General features: G+C 37.5%; 2 protein-coding genes and 1 gene segment (V, D, J or C); 2 read left to right on the top strand and 1 right to left on the bottom strand.

Moving 5' to 3' along the window:
- The window catches only part of LOC105941099 (Ig kappa chain V region Mem5-like), a 48004-nt gene that overhangs the window by 3747 nt on the left and 21422 nt on the right, over positions 1-22835 (top strand).
- On the top strand, positions 2142-11661 carry slc1a8b (solute carrier family 1 member 8b). The gene is made up of 11 exons (XM_004540237.4): positions 2142-2546; positions 3841-3920; positions 4250-4465; positions 6694-6736; positions 6859-7072; positions 7995-8094; positions 9000-9233; positions 9386-9580; positions 9695-9829; positions 9924-10053; positions 10903-11661. Exons 1-11 carry the CDS (start codon positions 2382-2384, stop codon positions 11047-11049), a joined length of 1659 nt encoding a protein of 552 aa, XP_004540294.2. The 5' UTR covers positions 2142-2381; the 3' UTR covers positions 11050-11661.
- elavl1a (ELAV like RNA binding protein 1a) lies at positions 13454-22255 on the bottom strand. 6 transcript variants are annotated; one of them, XM_076877316.1, is made up of 8 exons: positions 22101-22233; positions 20116-20175; positions 19327-19374; positions 18420-18600; positions 17863-17966; positions 17116-17278; positions 16734-16959; positions 13454-16578 (listed from the first exon to the last, which is right to left on the bottom strand). In XM_076877316.1, the coding sequence occupies exons 4-8, from the start codon at positions 18586-18588 to the stop codon at positions 16254-16256; spliced, it is 987 nt and encodes a 328-aa protein (XP_076733431.1). In that variant the 5' UTR covers positions 18589-18600; positions 19327-19374; positions 20116-20175; positions 22101-22233; the 3' UTR covers positions 13454-16253. The 6 variants fall into 6 exon arrangements, with proteins under 6 accessions (XP_076733431.1, XP_012777501.1, XP_012777504.1 ...); XM_012922047.4 differs by lacking the exon at positions 19327-19374 and having other exon boundaries at positions 18420-18612; positions 22101-22255; XM_012922050.4 differs by lacking the exon at positions 19327-19374 and having other exon boundaries at positions 17125-17278; positions 18420-18612; positions 22101-22255.

Genomic DNA, 22835 nt, shown 5'->3' with positions numbered 1-22835 from the left:
AAACGTATCAATTGCAGCCATGGACACCTTAGTTGCAATCCCAATGTAAAAATTTTCTTCAGTTGTTTCACGTTGCCTTCAGTGTGTTGAGAGCAGAGAAATCATTTCCATAGAGAGGAGGCTTTGCATCATCAGCTGATCCTCCAGAGAACTGAGAAGGTTTATAGTCCTGTGACTTCAACACTGCAGGACTCACATCTGTCAGTCAACACAGCAGAAAGCACAACCACCATGACTCTCATCACCATCCTCATCTGGACGCTGACCTGCTGCTGTTTTACAGGTTCATTCACTCAGCAACATTTCAAACATGATGTGCTGCTTTTTCTCTCATTGATTTCTGCTGATAAATGAATGATTTGTTTCTGTCTGCAGGATGCAGCGGTCAGGTGACTGTGACTCAACCTCCAGTACTGACATCTACTCCTGGATCCAATGTCACTCTGACCTGTAGGACCAGCCAAGCTGTTGCTAGCTGTCGTGATGGTCTGTGTATGTACTGGTATCAACAGAAATCTGGACAGACCACAAAGCTCCTAATTCGACATGTGAGCATAAGACATTCAGAAACACCAACTCGATTTAGTGGCAGTGGAAGCAGCTCTGACTTCTCTATGACCATCAGTGGAGTTCAGGCTGAAGATGCAGCAGTTTACTACTGTAAGAGTATCCATGTAATAAACAGTGCTGATGTGTTCACACAGTGATTTGTAGCTGTACAAAAACCTCCCTCAGTCAGACTGCAGAGACTGCAGCTGCTGAAGAGGAAGAAACTCTGACACAGACCCCTGAACACAGAGCTGGCAGTAACCTCACTAAGTATACATTTCTTATTTAAAGATACATTAAATTAAATATTTGATTCTGATCACCTGAAATATATATAAATATATATATATATATAAAATAAAATTGTTTCTAGATGATACAGTGGTGACAGCTAACAAAGCAACAAATTCATACACAAACACTAGGGGTGGTTTGCTATTCGCTTCACTTATAAGAGGTTTTACACCCACGCTGAGGTTTTAGCACTGATGGTTCTGTAAATATTTAAATAAAATTATATTTTTAATAAGAATAATAGTTATTGTTTGTTAATGTTAGTGTATGATGCATTTGAAAGTAATTTGGGGCTTTTGGCTGGAGGATTAAGATTTAAAAGCAGAGATAAATAGATAAGTAGTAAGTATTTGTTTGCTGTTTGTTCCATCCACTAATCTTACTGCGTGCATTGTCCAAGGATTAAATGCTATTGGACTGGTTAAAGGTAATGTAGGAAGACATTGTTAGAATGCTTAGTGTCAAATTTGGATCTCTTTCCAGGTCAGTGTGGACTAAAAGGATTAGCAGACATCAACAAAAAGCATTAAAACAGCATGCAAACAGCACACTACAACAGACAGCTGGTAGCTCAGAGTACTCAGCTGTATTGATCACTAGTTTCCCGCTGCATAAGACAATACTTTATATTTTTCCTTTAAATTCTTTATATGATCAATCTGGTGTCACTAGCTATAAATTTAATTCTGCTTGAATAACAGTGTAGATTGTAGTGTGTAAACCATGCTAGTGTGAGAGTGGTCATCTTTTCCTTCACAGCCTGCAGGGTTAAAGTTCATGCCTTCAACTACAAACTAATTTGAGCTTCTTTTTGTACCAAGATGGTATTATTTACTAGTTTAAGTGACAAATCATGACATTAAAGCTACCCAGTGTATGTCCAGACCTGTTAATCAGTTTTACGTCATAGCTGAATAGTGAGCGCTGATGCTGGCGTCATGCCTTTGGCCTTGCCTCTGGTAATCCTGCCAGGACAGGTCATTCCTCAGTCTAATAAAAAAGTTTCATGAGTAGAAATCTTTGCTGTATTATTTAAAAGAGACCTTGCGATTAATTTATAAAACCTTCCTGTAATTCTTACATTGTGCTTCTCAGCAAGTACAATATAACTAATTAATTACATACATGTGAGTAAACATGCACTCAAGAGCTTAAGTTGCAGATGACAAAGTGCATGAAGGTGCATTTGTGAATGGGATGACTTGGACACAGGTAGTAATAACTCATAATGAGCTTACCTTTAGCCTCTTTAATAAGCCTGAGTGTCTCTAAAGGAGACTTTGTTCGCATGGGATAGGGATAATCCTTGTAGACACCGCTTTACCAGGAACAAGTCAGCCAACGTTTCCTCCTTCAGACTGGATGAGCTCCTCAGAGTTAAACAGGACCCACATTTCTTCAGGTACACCTGCTCTCCTCTGCCGTGGATCTCGAGAGATACATACCGACAATTCTCACTCATCAAGAGATTCGGATATCTGCTGCCAGCGACGGGGGTGGGGGGGATTTGCTGGGATACAGACTGAGCCTGAATCAGGATGGAATGTCTGCAGAAGTTATTAGAAAATATAGTGTCTCTGAAAGTCAGGGCGTACGTGAAGGACTACTGCAAGAGGAATGGTCTGCTGACACTCTCGGTCTTTGCGGTAGTGACCGGCTGTGTGCTTGGATTTATACTCCGGTCATTCAACCTCTCCACACAGGTATGAATTAATGGATGAATGTATGAATAGAGAGAAAATCAAACTAAGACAAAGTGACTCACTTAGGCTCTAACAGACATTCGTTACATTAGAATGTTGTCCAGAATATGTACAAATTAGTTAGGATAACTCCAGTTAGGATAAAAGGAATAGGCAATGAGTACTCCTGACATGTTGACATGTCTGCACTGAGGCTGTAGATGAGGTCCGTTATGCAATAATGAGAAAGAACACAGACACAGACAATCAGTTCAGAGGTAAGAGGAGAAGATAAGCATAAACAACTGAACAACTGTAAAAATTTTAAATATCAATACTGGATTATATGCAACTTTGTGTATGTGAAATAACCCAGGATTCAATCAGTTTTATGGAGTTTATGAAATGTTATTGGTTTGATTCACCAAAAGAAAGAAAAATTAATCTGTTTCCTTTCAAATACAGTGGTATAAAGAAATAACTTGTCCATTATTTGAGCCTCATAATATAAAATAAACAATAAACACAATTTCCAGATTCAATAAGTTTAGTTTGTTTCCCAGGAGTAGTTGAAAATGAATGAATTAGTCTGTCATTCCATACTGAATTTCTCTCAATGTTTTGTTTTTTTCCAGCCTGTATTTATGATTTTATTTCCATGTGTAGCAATGTCTCATTCAAGGTTACAGACTACAACCATGAAGTCACTGTGATGTAAGACGCTCTTAAACTGAGAAGCTTATGTGTCCAGTGTGGATCCTCAATGTAATCTTGTCTAGTAGCAGGAATGCTCTAAAAGTACATTTTTATTTCCATCCAATGATCAGTGAAAGAATCTGTGAAACACAAGCATAATACTAACTTTCTTTATTATTAAGAATTTAATATTAATCAAAATTACTACATGTGACTTATGCAAGAGCAGCGTTTGGATGTTCTCTCTGCTCAGAGAGTTACTCTGACCTCCTCCCACAGTCCAAAGCCATCCACGTTAGATTAACTAAATTAATTTTAAAACCTAAATGTAATTTATTGGTGATTCTAAGATTGGGTTAAGTCTGGATACGATAGTGTGTGGTTTCCTTTTTTCTGTGTGTTGACCATCTAATGAGGTAGCAACCTGTCCAGTGTCTACCCCTAACCTGACTACACTACACTACAACAGGTGACATATTCTGTACATACTTCTTGTAAATAATGATTTTTTTTAACTGTATTGAGCTCATTGCAGCCCCCCCCCCAACCCCCCCCCCCCCCAAAAAAAAAACAAAAAACAAAAACAAGTCCAAAGCTTAACTGTTCCTGTCTTTAACAGGCCAAGATCTACTTCTCATTCCCTGGAGAACTGCTGATGAGGATGTTGAAGATGTTGATTCTCCCACTTATCACCTCCAGGTAGACGATAGCTTTGATTTTTAAATCAAATATATATTTGAAGGAAATATTTTTACAGAATTTAGAGGTGTGGAATGTCCTGGTCACAAAGATTAATGGTACAGTCATTCAAGAGCTGAGATGCTGGCTTTGAATTTGGTCTGGGACATGTGTTGGATGTCATATTTCCTATTGCTCCACTTCAGTTTGAACACCACCAGTTAAATGTCACTACATCTATTGAAAATCTGCAGCCTTAGAAAAACAAACAACTAATTCAAATCTACTTCAGTTCCAGTCTTTCGTAAAGCCAACATCCATAATCACACCTCTTCTACTTTCCTATCCAGTCTTATGTCTGGCCTGTCAGCCATGGACACCAAGGCAAGCGGTCGTCTGGGAGTCCTGACCATCACTTATTACCTGTGGACGACCTTCATTGCTGTCATCGTTGGTATCGTGCTGGTTATCATCGTTCACCCAGGGACCGGCTCTGAAAAAGACAGTCACCATTCACATTCAGGGCCTGTTATGACCTCCGCTGATGCTCTGCTGGACCTCATCAGGTTAACATTCACACAGAAACAAAAGATTTCAGTCTTTCATCTATTCACACTACTATTCATAGCAAACCATGCCATATCTGGCGTTCAAACATATCATCTCTACAATGGCACCAGAGATTATCTAACGAATTATAAGATTTTTCACTGAATCAGGACATTTTAAAATGCTGATGCTGCTGGATGAAAGCTAGCAGTTGTGTCAGCAGGATGTGCTTGGCAAAAAAAATAAATAAAAATAAATAAAAATAAAAAATGGCAAATTACTCAGCAGCAATCTGAATCTAAATTGTATATTGTTGCAGTGAACATTAACAGAGATGCAAACTCTGTATATAATTACTTTTTCAGCAAGCTTTCTCTCTTATATATATATATATATATATATATATATATATATATATATATATATATATATATATATATATATATATGTGTGTGTGTGTGTGTGTGTTTTAATAGAGCATTTCACAAGATCAGCTCTTAGAGCTCCCGGTAAAGTGATCTCTCTTATATCTGTTTCATATTCCTTAATTAATCTCAAACTAAAATAAATAAATACACAAATAAGTAGAAAACGACTTAATTTGGTATTATTTGGAAAATCATATTTCTCACAAGCAGTACTTTATTAATATGCAGAAAAACCCTCATTCAGGTTTGGTCAATCACAAAATCTCCTCAGATAGGTTAGATTTCCAGAAAGACATGAGAGCTTTGCAGAAATCTGTATTCATCAAAACATTAATTTACATTTGATATTAAACTGTTTCTGGCAACAGTGGAGGGATTTTTAACACAGAATTTAAATGATAAGCTTTAACATCATCCTTTAAAATCCTTGTAGCATTGTTGCAATGTCACTACCCTTGCAGCAGCTTGACTAAGAATAGGGAAAGAGTTAATTGTGACTCTTTAAGCTGACACTTTCTCAGAAGATCCTACTGCAGAGTCACTTTGTTAGATTGAACCTGTACTCCTGTACAGGCTCAGGCTTATTGAAGGGCCATTCATGTCAAAGATCCGCTTATTCTTAAATGAGATTAAACTGGAGAGCTGTGGTGAGGTGCGCATTTCAGTCGTCTTATGTGTTTGGTGCCAGTGTCACTGACGCAGGTTGAATAAAAACAGTCTGATGATGCTGGCTCTACCTGTTCAGCTTCCATCAACCTTAACATGTGAAACTCTCTGTGCTGTTATACTGTGTGAAAACGTAACCTGTGTTTTTCTCACTATTCTTATAAAAACTCATTAAATCTAGGAAACTATTTTACTTTAATGAGTTCGGCCACTGGAGACATTTACGGTATATGATGACATATGAGTACAAGTAGTGGGCCAAATAAATATCCGCTATGTAAAACTTATTATTGTAAGAATAAATGGAAGTATCAAAAGTTAACATACTCCAGAAGCAAGAGAATTGAGAAATGGCAGTACTGTTCAAGCCACTCGAGGTGCTTTTTATATTCTACTGGCTCATTTTAAAGTTGATCTATTTTACAAAATGATGCAAAATATGCAATTTCATTTTTAGTACTAGCAGTTAGATTCACCAAGAACTTCCTACTGTAAACAAAAGTGAGACTGTGTTTTATTTATAAGGTTTACAGTATAATTGCTGGTTAATCATTGATATTATTATAACAAAGTCTAAATGTTCAATAACTGAACACCATGACACTTTTTAATTGATGATTTGAGCCTAATTATTTACATACCCATTGCATATTTTTACATTTTAAGCTTCTGAAGATTTCTACTGTGAAAAACTGTATTTGTGCATCCCAATAGTTATACTGAAAAAATACTAACAATTTGTTTTTAATATGTTTTTCACCCTCAAAACCATCACAAACAGTACATACTGTCTTCAAACATAAGATTAAAATATTTAAAAACTCAAAAAAGCTGTCTCACCACACACATTTAGTATCTAGCTTTTCATGCTATTTACCAGTAGATGCATAAATGAGGCCAGTTGTAAAAGAATTATAGAAAATCACCTGCGGCAAGCTTTTTTCTTTTACCCGAGCAATCCAAGCACTTCTCATCCGTGCTTATTTGGTGTCTAACACAACCCATTATTGTTTTTAAGGTCAACAATAAGTGCTGACCATCATTTCAGAATCTGTCACACACAAGTAAATGATCTAGCTGCCATCAGTTGAACTGTATATCATCCTACACATGTGATCATATGGCTTCTTTCTTTTTATTGTACATTGCAGGAACATGATCCCATCAAACCTGATTGAAGCAACTTTTCAGCAGGTGAGTCGACAACATGGAGTTACTGATTGAGAACTGCGCAATATTATTCAAATTTCAAATATTCAAATTTCAAGATGCCCGTAGTAAAAGATCTATATGGTTGTTCTTTCATTTCGTGCCAGTACCGGACAGATTTGGTACCCATTGTACAGAACAATGACGCAAAAGTGTCTCAGGCCAACTATGTATACGTCATGCCCGATTACCACAACCCTCGCCTGGGTCATCCAGTCTTCCTGGAGATCACCCCTGCACCTGACATCAAGTATAAGATTGTCCCAAGTACAAGCAAAGGCATGAATGTATTGGGGATTGTCATCTTCTCAGCTACAATGGGTAAGACAATCACCATTCAACTTTAATGTTTTATATAACAATAACCATGGGATTTTAAAATAAGCCAGCCTATTCAAGCTCATAAATAAGTTACATGCTGACCATGCAAATGCATAGATACATTATTGCATTGGTTATATTACAGGACATAACAACTTTTGCACTGGCAGGCTGTCTCATGCCATCTCTCCACATGTCTCCATTTCAAAAGTGATAAACTAATGACTTTTGATATCAGAAGCAATGTCTCTATTATCAGCATAATGTGCTTAAAGTTTCAAAAGTAAATGTGATGATGCATTGGCCGATGTCATATATGCAGAGAAAGTAAAATTACTTTACACAGTTCAGTTGTATAGTTCTCTCTATAAAGGAAAATAAGTTATGGGAAGTTTAATACAACAGTAAAAAAGAAATAAAAAAGGATGTGTTGAACAAGTAAATTATATCCACTAAGTGCATAATATTGGATCTGAACATCTGAAAGGGCACAAGAAGGTGTGGTTTAAAAAAAATTCTTTATTTTGCAATGTGGCACAAGCAAAAGATTTTGTAGACTAGTTTTAATTTGCAGCAATGCATTGTGGTATTTATGTTTTTTACAACTTTGTCTGAAAAGTACTGAAGTTCTGATCATAATATTGAATACCTGAAGTGGAATTAAAAAGTACAGTATTTTCTAATTGAAATATTGTACTCTCACAGATCATGGAGACTCACTAAAAGGAGCTAAAAATTTGAGATTTATTAGCAATGTCAGCAAAGCAAGAGCTGCTCTGCCTTATAGCTTATTTATATGACTAACCAACTAACTACTATGCAGTTAGTTAAATTTTGTAAAGTCTTTTTTTCTTTATCGGGATAAGAAGGTTGCACCACAACTATTAACAAACAACTGTGCGACTGTGTTATCTGTTCTCAGGTCTGCTGCTGGGGAAAATGGGGGAACGTGGCACACCACTCGTCAATGTGTGCCAGTGCATCAACGAGTGTGTCATGAAGATCATCAATGCTGCTATGTGGTAAGGCTGCACTCTCTCTGTCTCCCTGTTTCTTTTTCTGTCACACACACAGATACACGCTACTGTATCACGCACATGCATCCAATAAAAGACAGACTACACAAAGTTCACACAGCAGAGCCAGATTAGATCCAAAAATAGATCTCATGGCGATTCGAGGAAAACTCAGTGGTGTATCTAAAGTGACCTCAAAGCTTCTCATTGGACATGAGTTGACACTTGAAATACAGTTATATGAATGGAGCAAAGAGGACTCTTTCTATGAGGGCCCGGTGGCGCCAGTGTCCGGCAGCCTCGCCTCTGTCAATGCGCCCCAGGGTGGCTGTGGCTACGATGTAGCTTGCCATCACCAGTGTGTGAATGTGTGTGTGAATGGGTGGATGACTGGATGTGTAAAGCGCTTTGGGGTCCTTAGGGACTAGAAAAGCGCTATACAAATACAGGCCATTTACCATTTACCATTCTATATAAAATTAGTGCTACAAACTCATAGGTAAATACATCAGGCAACTCACAGGCACCATGCATGTACGTCAGAAAAAAACTTGGAGCTTCAAAGACTGATTGTATCCATGTGTACAATATGTGATTTTGAACATGTAAAGTCACGTCTATGAGCTTCAGCCTGCTGCTATAACAGCTGGCACTCTTCTGATGCCTGGCAGCATACAACATGGGATTTACTCCCATTCAGACAGAAGAGCATTAGTGAGGTCAGCAAACTGATGCTGGATCACAGTTGATGTCTCAAATAATCCCAGTGGAGTTGTTTGGGGTTAAGGTCAGGATGGAAATCCTTTCCTGTAGGGACACACACTCAGAAAGAAACAAAAAAACTTTCATATATTTTCAGGAGTCAACGTGGTAAGAAAATGAATTCATGTTCTATCTTCTCTTCTTTGAAGGTATTTTCCCTTCGGCATTGTGTTCCTGGTGGCAGGAAAGATCCTGGACATGCACGACCCAGCCCATCTGGGGGAGAAGCTGGGCATGTACTTCATCACTGTCCTGTGTGGTCTCTTCGTGCATGGCCTCATCCTGCTGCCTCTCTTTTATTTCTTCTTTACCCGCAAAAATCCATTCACCTTCATCAGAGGGCTGCTGCAGGCTCTTGTCATTGCACTAGCTACATCTTCAAGGTAAGAGAAAACAGACATTTTTATGTGTTATATCCCACCAATGTAGATCTTTCTACATTTCTAACTAGGACATTTTACCAGTCCTTGGTTCAGATTGAAGTCTGCTGACTAACCTGACATCCTTTTATATCCTCTGATTTCTTTCGTTGCAGCTCAGCCACGCTGCCAATCACTATGAAGTGTCTCCTGGAGAACTGTGGAGTTGACCGGCAAATTGCTCGATTTGTGCTTCCAGTGGGAGCCACTATCAACATGGATGGAACAGCCCTGTATGAAGCAGTGGCAGCCATCTTCATAGCTCAAGTCAATGAGTATGACTTGGACTTTGGCCAGCTGGTCACTATCAGGTGAGAATAAATACTGAGAACAGATGCTCCCCTGAGAAGTTCCTTGTGTTGAAAATCTGTTTCCCTTTTTTTTTTTTTTCTGTTTCCCTAACATCTTTTCCTCTGTCTCATCAGTATAACAGCAACCGCAGCCAGCATTGGAGCAGCTGGGATACCTCAAGCGGGTTTGGTTACAATGGTGATTGTCCTGACCTCTGTGGGTTTACCACCTGCTGACATCTCCTTGATTGTAGCCATTGACTGGGTGCTGTAAGTCCCACAAAAGTTATTATCTTTAAGTAAGTCTTAGTATTTAGCTAAATTGGTCAATTTGTGATGAACTTTTCCCCTCTCATTTCATCAGTGATCGATTCAGGACAATGATCAATGTTCTGGGTGATGCCTTAGCTGCTGGGATTATGGCTCATATATGCAAGAAGGACTTTGATAAATCAGCAACCGCTGCTTCTGCTGCTGTAGCCAATAAAGAACGGGTAAGGACCGTTTCTGTTAGTATATATCAAAGTTCACATAAATGAAAGATTTCAAAAATTCTCCCAAAATCCAATCCTGTATATAGTTAATGAACTAGAAACAAGAGTCTGCAACCTCAGTTTGCAGGTATTTATCCTTAAATAATAACAACAACAATTTGTATAGCAGAGTTACAAAGTGCAGTTTAAATAAAGCCACATATTGATGATACGTGTACATGTTTAAACATACATACAGACACATAATCAGCCATACTGACATACATTCATTCCAACATACACACATACATGCAAATAGTTGCAAACTATGGCCAACAATGAAGGGGGAAAGATTAAGCAAACAAAAAAATCGAGTTTTCAGCAATCGTTTGAAAGAAATAACAGAGTCAGCTGATCTGATTGACTGAGAAATCTGGTTCAGTTTGGACGGAATAAACAATGATCACCTCTGGTTTTAAAATCAGAGCCTGGAACAGTTAGGAGACCCCGTTAGACAATTGGAGAGGCCGGCCACATGATAAGGTCTTAGAAGCTCTGGTATATAAGCAGTTCTGCTGAGGACAGAAGGCCCACCCACCTGCTGTTCATCCCTTTGTTTATGAGGGGCAGCCAATTAAGAGAAAGTGAGCTTTAAAGAGCTGGAGAAGCGGCTGGTGCTAAACCACCTGCCCTTCAGTAGAGAAACCTTGGTCCATAAGTACCTAGGTAAGGTACATGCTGTAATTATTTTGAACTACAAATCAAATATAATGTCAAACTTGGCAATGGGAAATGAAAACACATCAGTCCTCCCCAACACCTCCTACCTTTGAACTAACTGTAGACCTACCGCTGTCATCTTCCCTACAGAGAGACACAGTAATCTCCTTTGGCAATCAGAGCGTGGCACTGTCTGATGCTCCGCTGATCACACATCGCTGCGATTATGTGTTTGAAGTGGATGGAGACAACGTGCTGGAGAAACCCGTGCCCTGCTACAACCTCTGTCAAGTCTGAGACACTTTTACACGATGCCTTCTACAGCACGTAGATGCACCTACAAAGGCACTAACGGAGGCTCTAAAAGTTCACTCAAAGCCTGTGCCATGCAGAAACCTGTACTACTTGATACAATGTACAAAACAGCATGTCTCTATTCAGCTTTGCATGTAGAGAGATGTGAGGAGATGCATTTTATTAAATCTTGAATGCCACATTGTCTGAATGCACTTGCAGACAGGAACATACGTCACGATGACATGCATTGGATGGAGATCAGTGTTTATCAGTTCCAGGGGGACAATTAAAATCCACAGTAGACCCGTCATAATGAAACATGACTGCAGTTTTAACTTAAGTCTAGGTTTTGAAATGCCTTAACGTTGCCTCATTTTTGACAATAATGCTGAGACCTTGAAAGACTTGAATGTTATAAGGAGCTAATAGACAAAGAGCAACAGAACAGGGGCTTTCTCTCTGTTAGACAAGGTGTTTATGCATAAATATTAAAGCAAAATTAAGAAATATACCAACATATCCCTAGCAAATGAAAATTATAGCATAATCTGTGTTTTTATACCACTGCTTTTAATTTTGTGTTCATTTCTAATAAAAACCTGCTACATACCAGTGCTGTGAAAGTTTTTATTTTAATAATTAACCTCAGAGACTATTGAGCTTAAGTATATGCAGTGCTCATGATACATGCTGGATTATACTTGGCAAGGTAAAAAGAAAGTATAGCATCTGTCAGTTATAAGGTTTTTACATAATCTGGTCCTTCAGGAGATCTTAAAATTCTTTGAATACAACCTCTGATGAACAACAACATGGCATATTACAGTGTTATTAAACAAAAATTAAACCAAAATGCAGAAGCAGTGTGTGAAAAACTAAGTGCACCCAGTGATTCAACAGCTTGCATAACCACCTTAAGTAGCAATGACTTAAAAAAATTGTTATGTATGAATTTATGTGCTCAACTTTCCTTTTTTCCCCTTTTTTCTAAGACAAATAAATAAATTCTGTACACTTAGCTTGAAATTTAGTTGGATTTTATAGAATATTTCATGCAAGAAAGTTGACAAGCACAAAATAATTGATCAAAGCTGTCATGATATTTAGGGCAAGATTTAGTAAGTTTCTAGAAAACCTCTGTTGTCTACAAAAAGGCCAATTGTTAGTTTTGTGACTGAAAGCTCCCTCTGGGGTAATTAGCATTGAATGATCCAACAGTGCACTGATTTATGTACAAAGATGCAGTCACTTGAAAAAATTACTGGTACAGGGCAGCAAAAATTAGTGGCTCAGGAGCACAACTTAGGTCTTAAAAATAAAAAAGTATAATCAAAGGCCAGGGATTAATCCCACACTCTAAACACATTAACAGTTGGATTTTGACAGACATCCCCACATTGATGGGCAGCAACAATTGCTTCTAAGATCATTGTAAGATCATTGCTGAGGTCTTTCCTCTGTGGCAACATGAATACCCCAAGACCAGCAATTTGTCAAAACTTTGTACAGAGCTGCTTACCGTCTTAGTTCCTGTGGAAGCAGTAAGGATGCGCTTTCAATTTTCCACAAACACCATTTCAGCATTTTGGTTTAATTTTTATTATTTAAATAACAAAAAGACAAAGACAATGCTTTACGTTTTGGTAATTCGAATTCAAAATGGACCATATCCATCCAAACCAAGGCCTGGGGAGTAAAAACGTAAAATAAAACCACCATTTCTGGCATTCTTCTAGCTGGTTGTTGTTCAGGATGAGCCCATGCACTGTCTTGTATGCTGGTCATCCTGTACCATATTTCACTGCCAAGAAAAGTTTTCACTTCAAGCTTTCAAACATCATCGCTCACAAGTGCGAGTTCTTCTGAAAAGGATGCGAGTCTCAAAACAGAAAAAGGGTCCTGCTTGAAATGACAATTTGCTACAACTTAGCTATTTATATCTGAATAAAAGAGTTTTTAGCATTCCAAAGTCACTAAAAACAGAATAGCCAGACTGGTTTCAATTTTCTCTTTCCTTTCCAAGCCATTTTGAAGAAGCTGTTTTTTTTTTGTTTTTTTTTTTTTAAATATGTGTAGGTGTCTGAAATTGTATATTCATATTCTACTTTAGAAAACTCAATTTTTGGCTTTAATTTTAAAGTTGAAGGAAAACTGAGACAAAGAGCTGCAGAAAAAATAAGCTTCAGGATAGACTCTGCTCACTGTCCCCACCATCTGGTTGCAGAAGGTTCCAACTCCGATCTACATGTCAAGTCTACTATTAAATCACATCTCCAGATTTCCAAGAATGTGCAACAATACTGTCATATCACAGCAACACTAACTTCAGTAACATGTACATAAAAGTGCAAGTGCACATCTACTCATCTTTTTTCAAGAGAATCACGTAGATCAAATCCACAACAAGCTTCTAAATACACATTTAATTTTCCTTTAATTTTTTTTTAAAGCCACCATGTTTTTATTGAAATGTTAGAAGACATTTAACGGACTTCAGCTTAGTGTCAAAAGTGTTCAAAACCAAGAAAACAAAACAATCCATTAAAAACACTGCAATAAGTATCAAGTATGACCACAAACACTGTCAAATAAATAAATGCGCCTCCTCTGATGTAAAATACACTATTTCCTCTTATAAATTAAGGCGGAATGCAGTTTATTTTCACTGCCCCTTAAACGCACTTGCACCTTTCATGCAAACCAAACTAGACTGCCAACATAACTACACAGTAACGTCAATAGAAAATTTTATATATTTTTAAAAAAAACCCAAAATGACAGTCGATGACTATAACAAATGTCTATTACCTGCACTGAGCAAGTCATGAAATATTGCACAAAGTTAAGGATCCTGACACAATAATAACAACATGGAGATACTAAATCAAGATGCACAATAAGACCAAAGTTTCAAGCTCACAATGTGAGCATTCCTTTATGATGGGCCAGACAATTTTAACTATATTCTCAAGTGTCAGCTTAATTATTGCTGGGGAGGGAGAAAAACAGTTTTAAAACAGAATCTGAAAAATTTTGAACAAGTTTTGTAGCCAAGTATATTCTTAGAAATACATCTCCAAGTGTTATGCTTTTTAACTCCTGCTGAGCTTGAATCAGAACAACTGCAGCACCGATGCTAACGGCATTTTTAAAGAAACATACACAAAGGTGGACATAGTTCTTTTCTAACTGGGTGAGTCTTTTACTAATAGGTGAACAAAGCCATGTGGTAAAAAGTAATCTCCATTAAAGATCAAAGCAGTGCGTTTGGTTTTAAAAGCCTAAATCTTTGACACTTCTAGTTAAAATATGGAAACTAGCTTGTGTACAATCACTAGTTTCATTAGATACCTACACTGACAAGTGGACAATTTAGTGTGAATACAAAACTAACAGCCAGATATTAAAAGCAGCTTCATACAGCCAGATGTCTATTGATGATACTGAAATCGGATTAACTACAGGCAGCAAAACTATCAGCAGTGCCAACAGACTGATTCAGTTTGCTGTTCTTCTGCAGTTAAACTTGTGTCATGTTTCAAAAATCATTGTGGAAAACATCTAACAGATGCTTACTTGCCTTAAAATATCGGTTTTGTTTAAGTAGCATCAAATCCTCTCAACCTACATTGGTCCATAAGTTGTTAACATCTCAAAAGTGTAAAAGCTTCCAGTGAAGAAACTTTTGCTTGATAAGTGTTAGGAGCGCTCTAAATTTGCTACCGAGGGAAATAAAACAAAACTGAAAAACAATTCTAAAAGGGTAAATAAAATAAAAAAATCAAACAAACAAACCAAACAAAACTTGCAGCAAAACAAAATAAAATTTAATGGTTTATGTTCAAAGGGAAACAAGCAAAACAAAAGAAAGGAAGAAAATTAAATCTAAACTGAAATCCATAACAAAGGCCATTCGAGATAAGCACTCGTTAAAACAAGTTTGTAACTTAATACGGTAACAAAACTGTATGAATCTACAAAGAAATATAATCAAAAGAAAATAAACTCAAAAGGAAAAGGAAAAAAAACAAAACAAAAATCAACAGATCAGCAAACAGCTAGTGGCATTGCTCTCAGTAAGAATCAGTATTATGTGTAAATAATTAGTACCTCATCAAAAGAACAAAAGAAAAAAAATTAATAACTAGAGCTCAGCTGATAGCTGTAAATCTCAGCTTAATCACAGAGGTTTTAAGTATCTGCAGATTATGGTGAACAAAAAAAAAAAAAAAAAAAAAACCAAACATTGGCCAATGAGAATCCAGTATTAGTTGGGCTCCAAAATATTTATCTTGAACATCTGCTTAGAAAAACTCTTGCGAGGTTATCAGTATCTCTCCCTGCCTTTGGTCCATTTTAATTTGTGACTCACTGACTGGGGTTCATTTGCAACTCGCATCAAACAACTTATAATTAAAGACACTTTACATATGGATAACAAAACAAACATTTCCCTTCTAGGGCTCACTGTTTCTTTTAAGAACTCTTAAACCTGCCTGGAAGGTATACAGAAGTAATAGATTACCATCAAAAGGACTGATATACAGAGCAACCTAAAGCTGGCTGGCTAAAAGTGCTATGCTCTTAGACTGACTTGTAGTAGTGAGTAGTTAAAAGGTCTACTGGATGTCCACTGTATGATCGTTTAAGGCATCTATTTCTACTTGTGATGAGGAGCCAGGACAGAGCACTGCTCTTCCGCAGTAAAACTGTCTCATTAAAAGGGGGAGGGCAGTCTTTAACCCTATCTTTACACCAAATCATTCATTGAAAAGTTCACACTTGGGATCTTTTACAATGTTCTGATTTGTTTGTTTTTAGTGCACTGCTAAGAATCATTGGTTTGCCTCCTTTATGCAGTTCCTACAGCTTTACATGCAACACATATAGACAGGATTTTAGTTTTTGAGATAAGTTTCACAAAAAAATGTTGGTGGTAATTTGGGATTTTAGCCTCTCCATCCACTCCAAATTAAAATTGAGTGTCCTTGAACCCCAAACAAACAACAATGGAGAAAAGAAAAGAAAACCTTAGACACTTTTGAGACAATTACAAAGGTGCAGAAGAGTGAACATGTCACTTAACTCTGAATATGATGAAACTGAAACTGGTGTGTCTAACATTGAAAACTTAAGCTTTCTGCAATAAAAGCCTGACATGGGTTACTTCCCGCTTTCTTCTACACCTGATTGTCCGGCTTATTCTACTTGTGGCCCTTGCTGGTCTTAAAGGACACTTGCAGTATCTTGTCTCCAAGCCGGTAGCCATTCAGGCTGGCGATGGCCATGGCGGCCTCCTCGTAGTTTGTCATGGTAACGAAGCCGAAGCCTTTGCACTTGTTGGTGTTGAAATCTCGGATGACCTTGACATTCGTCACGGCACCAAAGGGACCGAACATCTGCCACAGGATGCTCTCGTCTGCGTCCTGGCCTAGGTTGTATATAAAGATGCACCAGCCAGAGGTGGAGTTTCCAGGGACACTGACGCCTCCCATGCTGCTCATGTGATCGACACCCATGGGAGAAAACCTGAAAGTGAGAGTATTTAGCATACTTGCTGTTACTAAGAATGATAACGTGACTGATTATTGTTTTTTTTTCTTAGATAATCAATGAAATATAAAAATGGTAGCATTTCAAGCATCAGCACCATTCAGTTTATATGTATGTAGCTCTTCCCTCACCTAAACCGCTGTGCCTGGTGGTGTAAGGGTCCTCCAAAGCGTCGGGATTGGTTGTGGTAGAGCTGAGAGAGGAGCTGTGTGTTCTTCACCTGGTTTGGGTTGGCTGCAAATTTTACTGTGATTGGCTCAGAGGCTCCTGGTGGCTTTTGACCATTTAGGTTTTTGACAGCCTCCTCCGCTTCTGCACGCTTGTCAAAACGGATAAAAGCCACTCCACGGGATGAACCTAGGTTTGAGAGAGCAGCTGTAACCACCTACTCCGATACAAGCCGCATGAACTGCATTTAGCTACTTAGCAGTAACTGATATCACTTTGTAAAAACAAACTGTTTATTTAATTTCAACAAAATTTTTGGAAAAAAAAAGCAAGGAAGCCATTCACCTTGCGTACCTGTACCTTGATCAACAAGTACCCGGGAATTTATGATATGCCCGTAACGTGAGAACATGTCCTCCACGTCCTTCTGGGTCATGTTCTTGGGAAGTCCGCTGATGTACAGGTTAGCATCCTTTATTGTGTCCGAGCTGGGCCGTGCATATGACACCTGGCGACAGGAAGCAACAAACGCCTGATTAAAACTCTGATATGCATGCAGAAATTGAAAAAGAATTGCCAAAGTAAAACATCTAAACAGTAGTTTGATTGAACAGAGATTAATATAGCAGTGGTTTGGTCATATTTATACATCTTTTTATTCAGCTGAACACTGCTGTGTCTGTCCATCAGAAAGCAACATTTTGGATTAAAAAACTACAAAATAATCTGGTTGTTTTAGACATCAAGTTTTTGGTCTGAGTAAAAAAAATAAATAAAACAAAAATGGGTGAGGGGGAGGATCAGAAGCAACAGAACATTACAGTGATAAAAAAAGAAATCAAATTGATCATTTTGAAAATTAAATACATTTAATACACTTACTGTGACAGAATGTGTCAAATAAAATAAGTTGAATTAAAGTCAAACACCAGAGACTTATAAGATAGGGCAGTAAGTGAGCGTTAAAAGCAGTATTTCTTTCCTCGGGCTGACATGTACTAGCTAGATAGCGGACAGCACAAGAGCCACAGCAAAGTTAAATGACATAACATCTTTGCTTTGAGAATTGTAGAACACCTTATTGCACGTTACCTTGATAGTTTTGGACTGTAGCCTTAGTCCATTCAGTGTACTGATAGCTCTTTCTGCATCACTAGGGTTAAGATAGTTAACAAATCCGTACCCTAAACTGTGGCCTAGAGAAAAAAAAGGAAAACAATAAAATAAAACAAAAAAACGTTTTATAGTTCAAAAAAATCTGCAAACAAATAAATATTAAAAATAAAAACAAATCTCAAACATTGCATGCTAGAATAAACAATTAAACAGGGCTGGGCTGGTTGGAATCAATAAAACAAGGCTATGATAATCAAAAATGTTCAGGAAACTACTTCCCAGCGTGGGCAGGAAATAAATTTGGGAGATCTCTCAAATAAAAGTTACAGAATCACTGAGGGCAGAAAACAGGCCATTAATAAACAGCGTCCAAATAAATAAAATTATTATAAGACAAATCTCCACCTCGACATGGTCTGGCAATGCCACAGCATGTATTTTTGGCCAAGTCTAACAGGAATCCTTTTCTATTTAATCCAAGATCTTGTTTGGATCTGATCTGACATGATTTATTGCTTCAAAACTTTGCATACCTGCAACTTTGTCTCTTATTAGCTTGGCAGACTCCACCTCCCCAATGCTGCTGAAGAGGCTCCGCAGCTCATCCTGCGTCATGTTCTGAGGGAGGTAGTTCACGATCAGGTTGGTCTTGGCATCCTTCCCCTCATCCCCTCCCATGTGGTCTTCATAACCGTTCGACATGTCATACACCTCCTGCAAGTCAGCCAGGTGGGCCGAAAACACAAAACAAGGTAAGCACGTTGGGTAGAACAGAACTGCTGCTGAAACCGATTTAATTACTTACAGAAGACGGTCATTTGGAAGTTTACCCCAGGCCGTTAACTGCAAGTACGTGACCTGTAGTAACCTTTAGATTTTGAACTATTTATTAAACAAAATGATGCAGTAAAAATTAGTAATAATAGTGGGCATACTGGACAGTTTTGATAGTTACTAGAATTAAAGAAAAAAAAAAAAAGGTTTGCACCAAATGAACAAAAAGCTCCTGTACAAGATCCAGATGCCTCCTTTTCAACTATACGGTTAATAAGAAAAGGAGGTCACGCCAAGTAAAATCTGATTATTGTAGTCAACACGGTAATCTTAGTTATCCATCACTTATCCATCTACCGGACTTAAAACATGTGTCTTTTTCAGAAGATTTATTTGAAGTTTAATTATCCATCATTCAAAGTCCATGACTCTTATAACGTGGCAATTTTTGACCATAAAGCCTGTCACCTAAAGAGAAATAGTGGTCCCTGTTTGCCTAAAGCAAACTTGTCTCAGGTGATCTGCATGGCAGCCACAGGCTGAGTGACAGCACACAGCAGACCAGGTTCCCACAAGAGAGTATGAAAAGAAATGTGATTTTTCTTGTTTGTTTCTGTAATCATCGGAAGCCGAAACTGTAATAGAAAGCAAATGCCAAATACCTACCAAACAACTTTTCAACTTTCCTGTGTGTGATTCACTTTATATCCCAGTCTGTCAAGTACAGTAGAGACACCAATTGTTAGGTGCAAAAGAGACTTTGAATTCACACTTTAGTTCCCTTAACTTCATTAATCCTGGGACTTTCTGGTCAAAAAGGCCAAGACCATTCATACTGCTTGTAAGTGTCTAGAAAGGATAGTAAATACTGGAATACAATTAAGTCATAATCCCAAATATATTAGACAAAGATGTGAATGGATGTAAACTTTACCTATGTCAAAGCAGTGATTTACACTAAGCTAACATGAATATGCACATTTTAAAAACATAACAAAGCTGGTACCTAACGTTAATCCTCATGATTATGTCTAACACGAATTATCTGCAATGTGGTCTTATGACACATTTGATAGGACTAACATTATTTTAGATGACTAGAAAATGTCTTAAAATTATTTTTTTTAAATACCAATTCAATTGTTGTTTTCACAGCCCGCACTACAGAATACACTAGTTGAAGACTGAAATGCGATTGGGCCAAGAGTCAATATTTCAGCTACATAATATTGTTTGTGTGTCTGGCTGATAACTTTTGATTATTTGCTTGAATTGCAGTGTGCCTTTTGGATTTTTATTATCTTTTACAAACTTGTTACGCTGTTACTATATAACAGCCAACTTGCTTTAAGTTGTAATTGATGCCATTAATATGTTGTACACTGACCATACTGCCAAACAATATGGTCAGATACTACAGTACTCACTGAAATGAAAGCTGGCATTCGTACTCACTTTCATATACTTAATGTGTCCTCGACGAACTGCCATGAAGACACTTCACTGCTCCTGAAGCTACGCGGAGAAAAAACAAATATCAAACAACGTCAGGGCAACTCAACAAGCAAATAACATGCAATAATAATACTAAGTGCAATAATCCTTTCTGTCATCGTTGTATTTTTACTCAGTTGTATATAGTATTTGTATTTGTATTCTATTTTTATCTTATTGTATATTTATTTTATTTTATTCTACTGTATATAGTATTTTATTCTATTCTGTACAGTTGTGTACTGTATTTATTCTTATTGTATTCTAATTTTTGCCTCATAACTTTTGCACTGTCCACTTCCTGCTGTGACAAAACAAATTTCCCACGTGTGGGACTAATAAAGGTTATCTTATCTTAAACCTACAATCTGATCAAGATGACATTAAGATGCAGCACATCTTATAATACAGAACCTTGTATTGGACATTAAAGCTCTACAAATTCCTTGAAAAATCATGCTACCAGATTGTCTATAATGCTTTAAAGGAGGCAGCTCTCCCAGCTTAAATGCTCTCCTGTTTACTTTGTTTCTCACATGGGGCGCCTATGAATGAAGTCACAAACTGGACTGGTATGCACATTGTGTAAAGAGACCATAAAAAGTGCAATTAATTTTACATTAAATGCATCTCTCTCTCTCATATCTATCTATCTATCTATATGATAGATATAGTTTAGCAGTAAAGTTATTCTTAGTTAGTGTATTGTCTGTCTTGTCTTAATGTTGGTTTAAAATGGAGCACTGTAACAAAAAATAATTTCCCCCAGGGATCAATAAAGTATTCTGATTCTGATTGATTAAACATTGGGTCTCACAAAATGGGCATACATGGAGGTCACCAGCCAATCCCACTCTTATCTCCTGTGAAACACATCTTTTATAGGAAACGGATAGATAACTTTTGGATCAAATTTTATTTTCCTAACATAACCTCCAAATAAAACCAAACTATTGTGAGAACAGAAATGGTTTGTTGACTCTGCAAAGACAGGGGTAAGGGAATACAAAAAAAACCCAAAAAAACAAAACAACTATTCACCACATAACAACTTAAAGAGTCCAGACAAGCCGAACTGCCGTGCAAGATAAATCGTTTTAGAGCAGTTGCTGAATATTAACTGTTAAAGCATGGAAAGTTTCAATTAAAGGCGCTCTTACATCTTTTCAATGAACACAAGTAATCCTGATGAAAAACTGGGCTAGCGCACTAGTATTTTTTTTTTTCCATATTATCCAGTCGGATATGGAGCGGAGCTGATGTAGCAGCAGCGTTAGATCAGAATTTGAATGTGCAATATTTGAATGAACAGCTTCCAAGAACAAGGGAACTGCGAGCTACTGTGCTCACTATTTAACGCGGCTAAAATAAAAAAAAAAAGCACTATTGAGAAATCTTAGATTAATTTCTACAGTGACTCCGCTTTAATACTGCACTTTTGTTTTAAACACACGGGTGAACAACACATCGACTCGCGAGCTCAAAATCTAAATCGGAAACGTGCACGGGCCCGGCTAGCAAAATTTTATAGCATTAGCAAACTAGTGAGCTGCATACTCCACGCTTTTCTGTGCTTACAATGATTACGATGACAAATGTGTACATCGGGATTAGCAAACAGAAGGTAAATTTCTTATTCTAACTTAAATGTTATAAGGGTCCGTAATAGGTCGCAATGTGAAAAGTAAAGTGACACCGACGCCGGATAGCTAACACAAAGCACCGCTGCCCCATTTTTGAGAGCGTCACATGAATGCTTTTCTGTCCCTGTGCCGAAACCCCAGCGGCCTGCTAACAGGCCACAGAGGCTAACGCTAGCCAACAGCTATACAGGCCGCGAAAGCGGCATGGCAGTCATTTGCCTTTGACAAACCTTTGCACGTCGAAATATCGAAGCAAAGGCTAGACGACTCCGTGGAAGCATTTGTTACCATGAAAGCTCTTACCAGCTTTTAAGTGGTGCTTTTTGCTGTTTCTGCTCCCTTCGCCTATTTCTTTTCTTCTTGGCAACGTCCACTTCCCTCCAAGTCGGCCTCACGTAACGAAGGAACCCAGAACGAAGCTAAGTGACGGAAACAGCCACGCCCCCTCACGGATCTGAAAGACGAGCTGTTAAATCGGCACGCCTCTGCAGGAGACGACGGTGGGATCCGCATCCAGTATGGCTAGTTCGATCAAAGCTAAAAATATTTCCTCTGTAGATATGATTAATTTGAATAAACTCCGGACCCCATGAAAGGCATGCTGCAACACATAAAAACACAAATACTCTAGAGATGAAGAGATTACCGAGGAGTATGCGAAAAACGAAATATTATATTACTATTTTGAAAATAAACTAAAATAATTTAGATTTTTTTCCTATACTATTTGAGATTTAATCTCAAAATAATATTTCACGATTTATCTCGAAATTTCGACTTAATTCTAAATTCAGCAATAATTATAACAACAACAACATCAACAATGATAATAAACATCAATCCTTCCAATTTTGTAATTATATTTATCTATGTTTTTTATTATTTATTATATTTTTATTAATAATATTATCATTAAAACATCTTTGTAAGGAGGTAACGTGTATTTTTATTTTCCGTTTTTAACCCTTTAAAATAAATACTTGACATTAGGGAGTCTTATTGGCTTATAAACCTTATAACCTTCCCACAAAAACTGAC

This window comes from Maylandia zebra, linkage group LG19, assembly GCF_041146795.1.
Source record: "Maylandia zebra isolate NMK-2024a linkage group LG19, Mzebra_GT3a, whole genome shotgun sequence".
Lineage (NCBI taxonomy): Eukaryota > Metazoa > Chordata > Actinopteri > Cichliformes > Cichlidae > Maylandia > Maylandia zebra.
This window is presented reverse-complemented; position numbering and strand designations above follow the sequence as displayed.

What these genes read in the sequence shown, in the direction of transcription:
- slc1a8b (XM_004540237.4), top strand. Translation starts at nt 2,382, where the DNA reads ATGGAATGTCTGCAGAAGTTATTAGAAAATATAGTGTCTCTGAAAGTC. An exon ending in CATCTTCTCAGCTACAATGG is followed by an intron (nt 7,073 to 7,994) that starts GTAAGACAATCA and finishes ATCTGTTCTCAG; the next exon opens with GTCTGCTGCTGGGGAAAATG. An exon ending in GCACTAGCTACATCTTCAAG is followed by an intron (nt 9,234 to 9,385) that starts GTAAGAGAAAAC and finishes CTTTCGTTGCAG; the next exon opens with CTCAGCCACGCTGCCAATCA.
- elavl1a (XM_012922047.4), bottom strand. Translation starts at nt 20,151, where the DNA reads ATGGCAGTTCGTCGAGGACACATTAAGTATATGAAA. An exon ending in GACACATTAAGTATATGAAA is followed by an intron (nt 18,613 to 20,115) that starts GTGAGTACGAAT and finishes TCGGCCCACCTG; the next exon opens with GCTGACTTGCAGGAGGTGTA. An exon ending in TCAAGGTACAGGTACGCAAG is followed by an intron (nt 16,960 to 17,115) that starts GTGAATGGCTTC and finishes TCTCAAACCTAG; the next exon opens with GTTCATCCCGTGGAGTGGCT.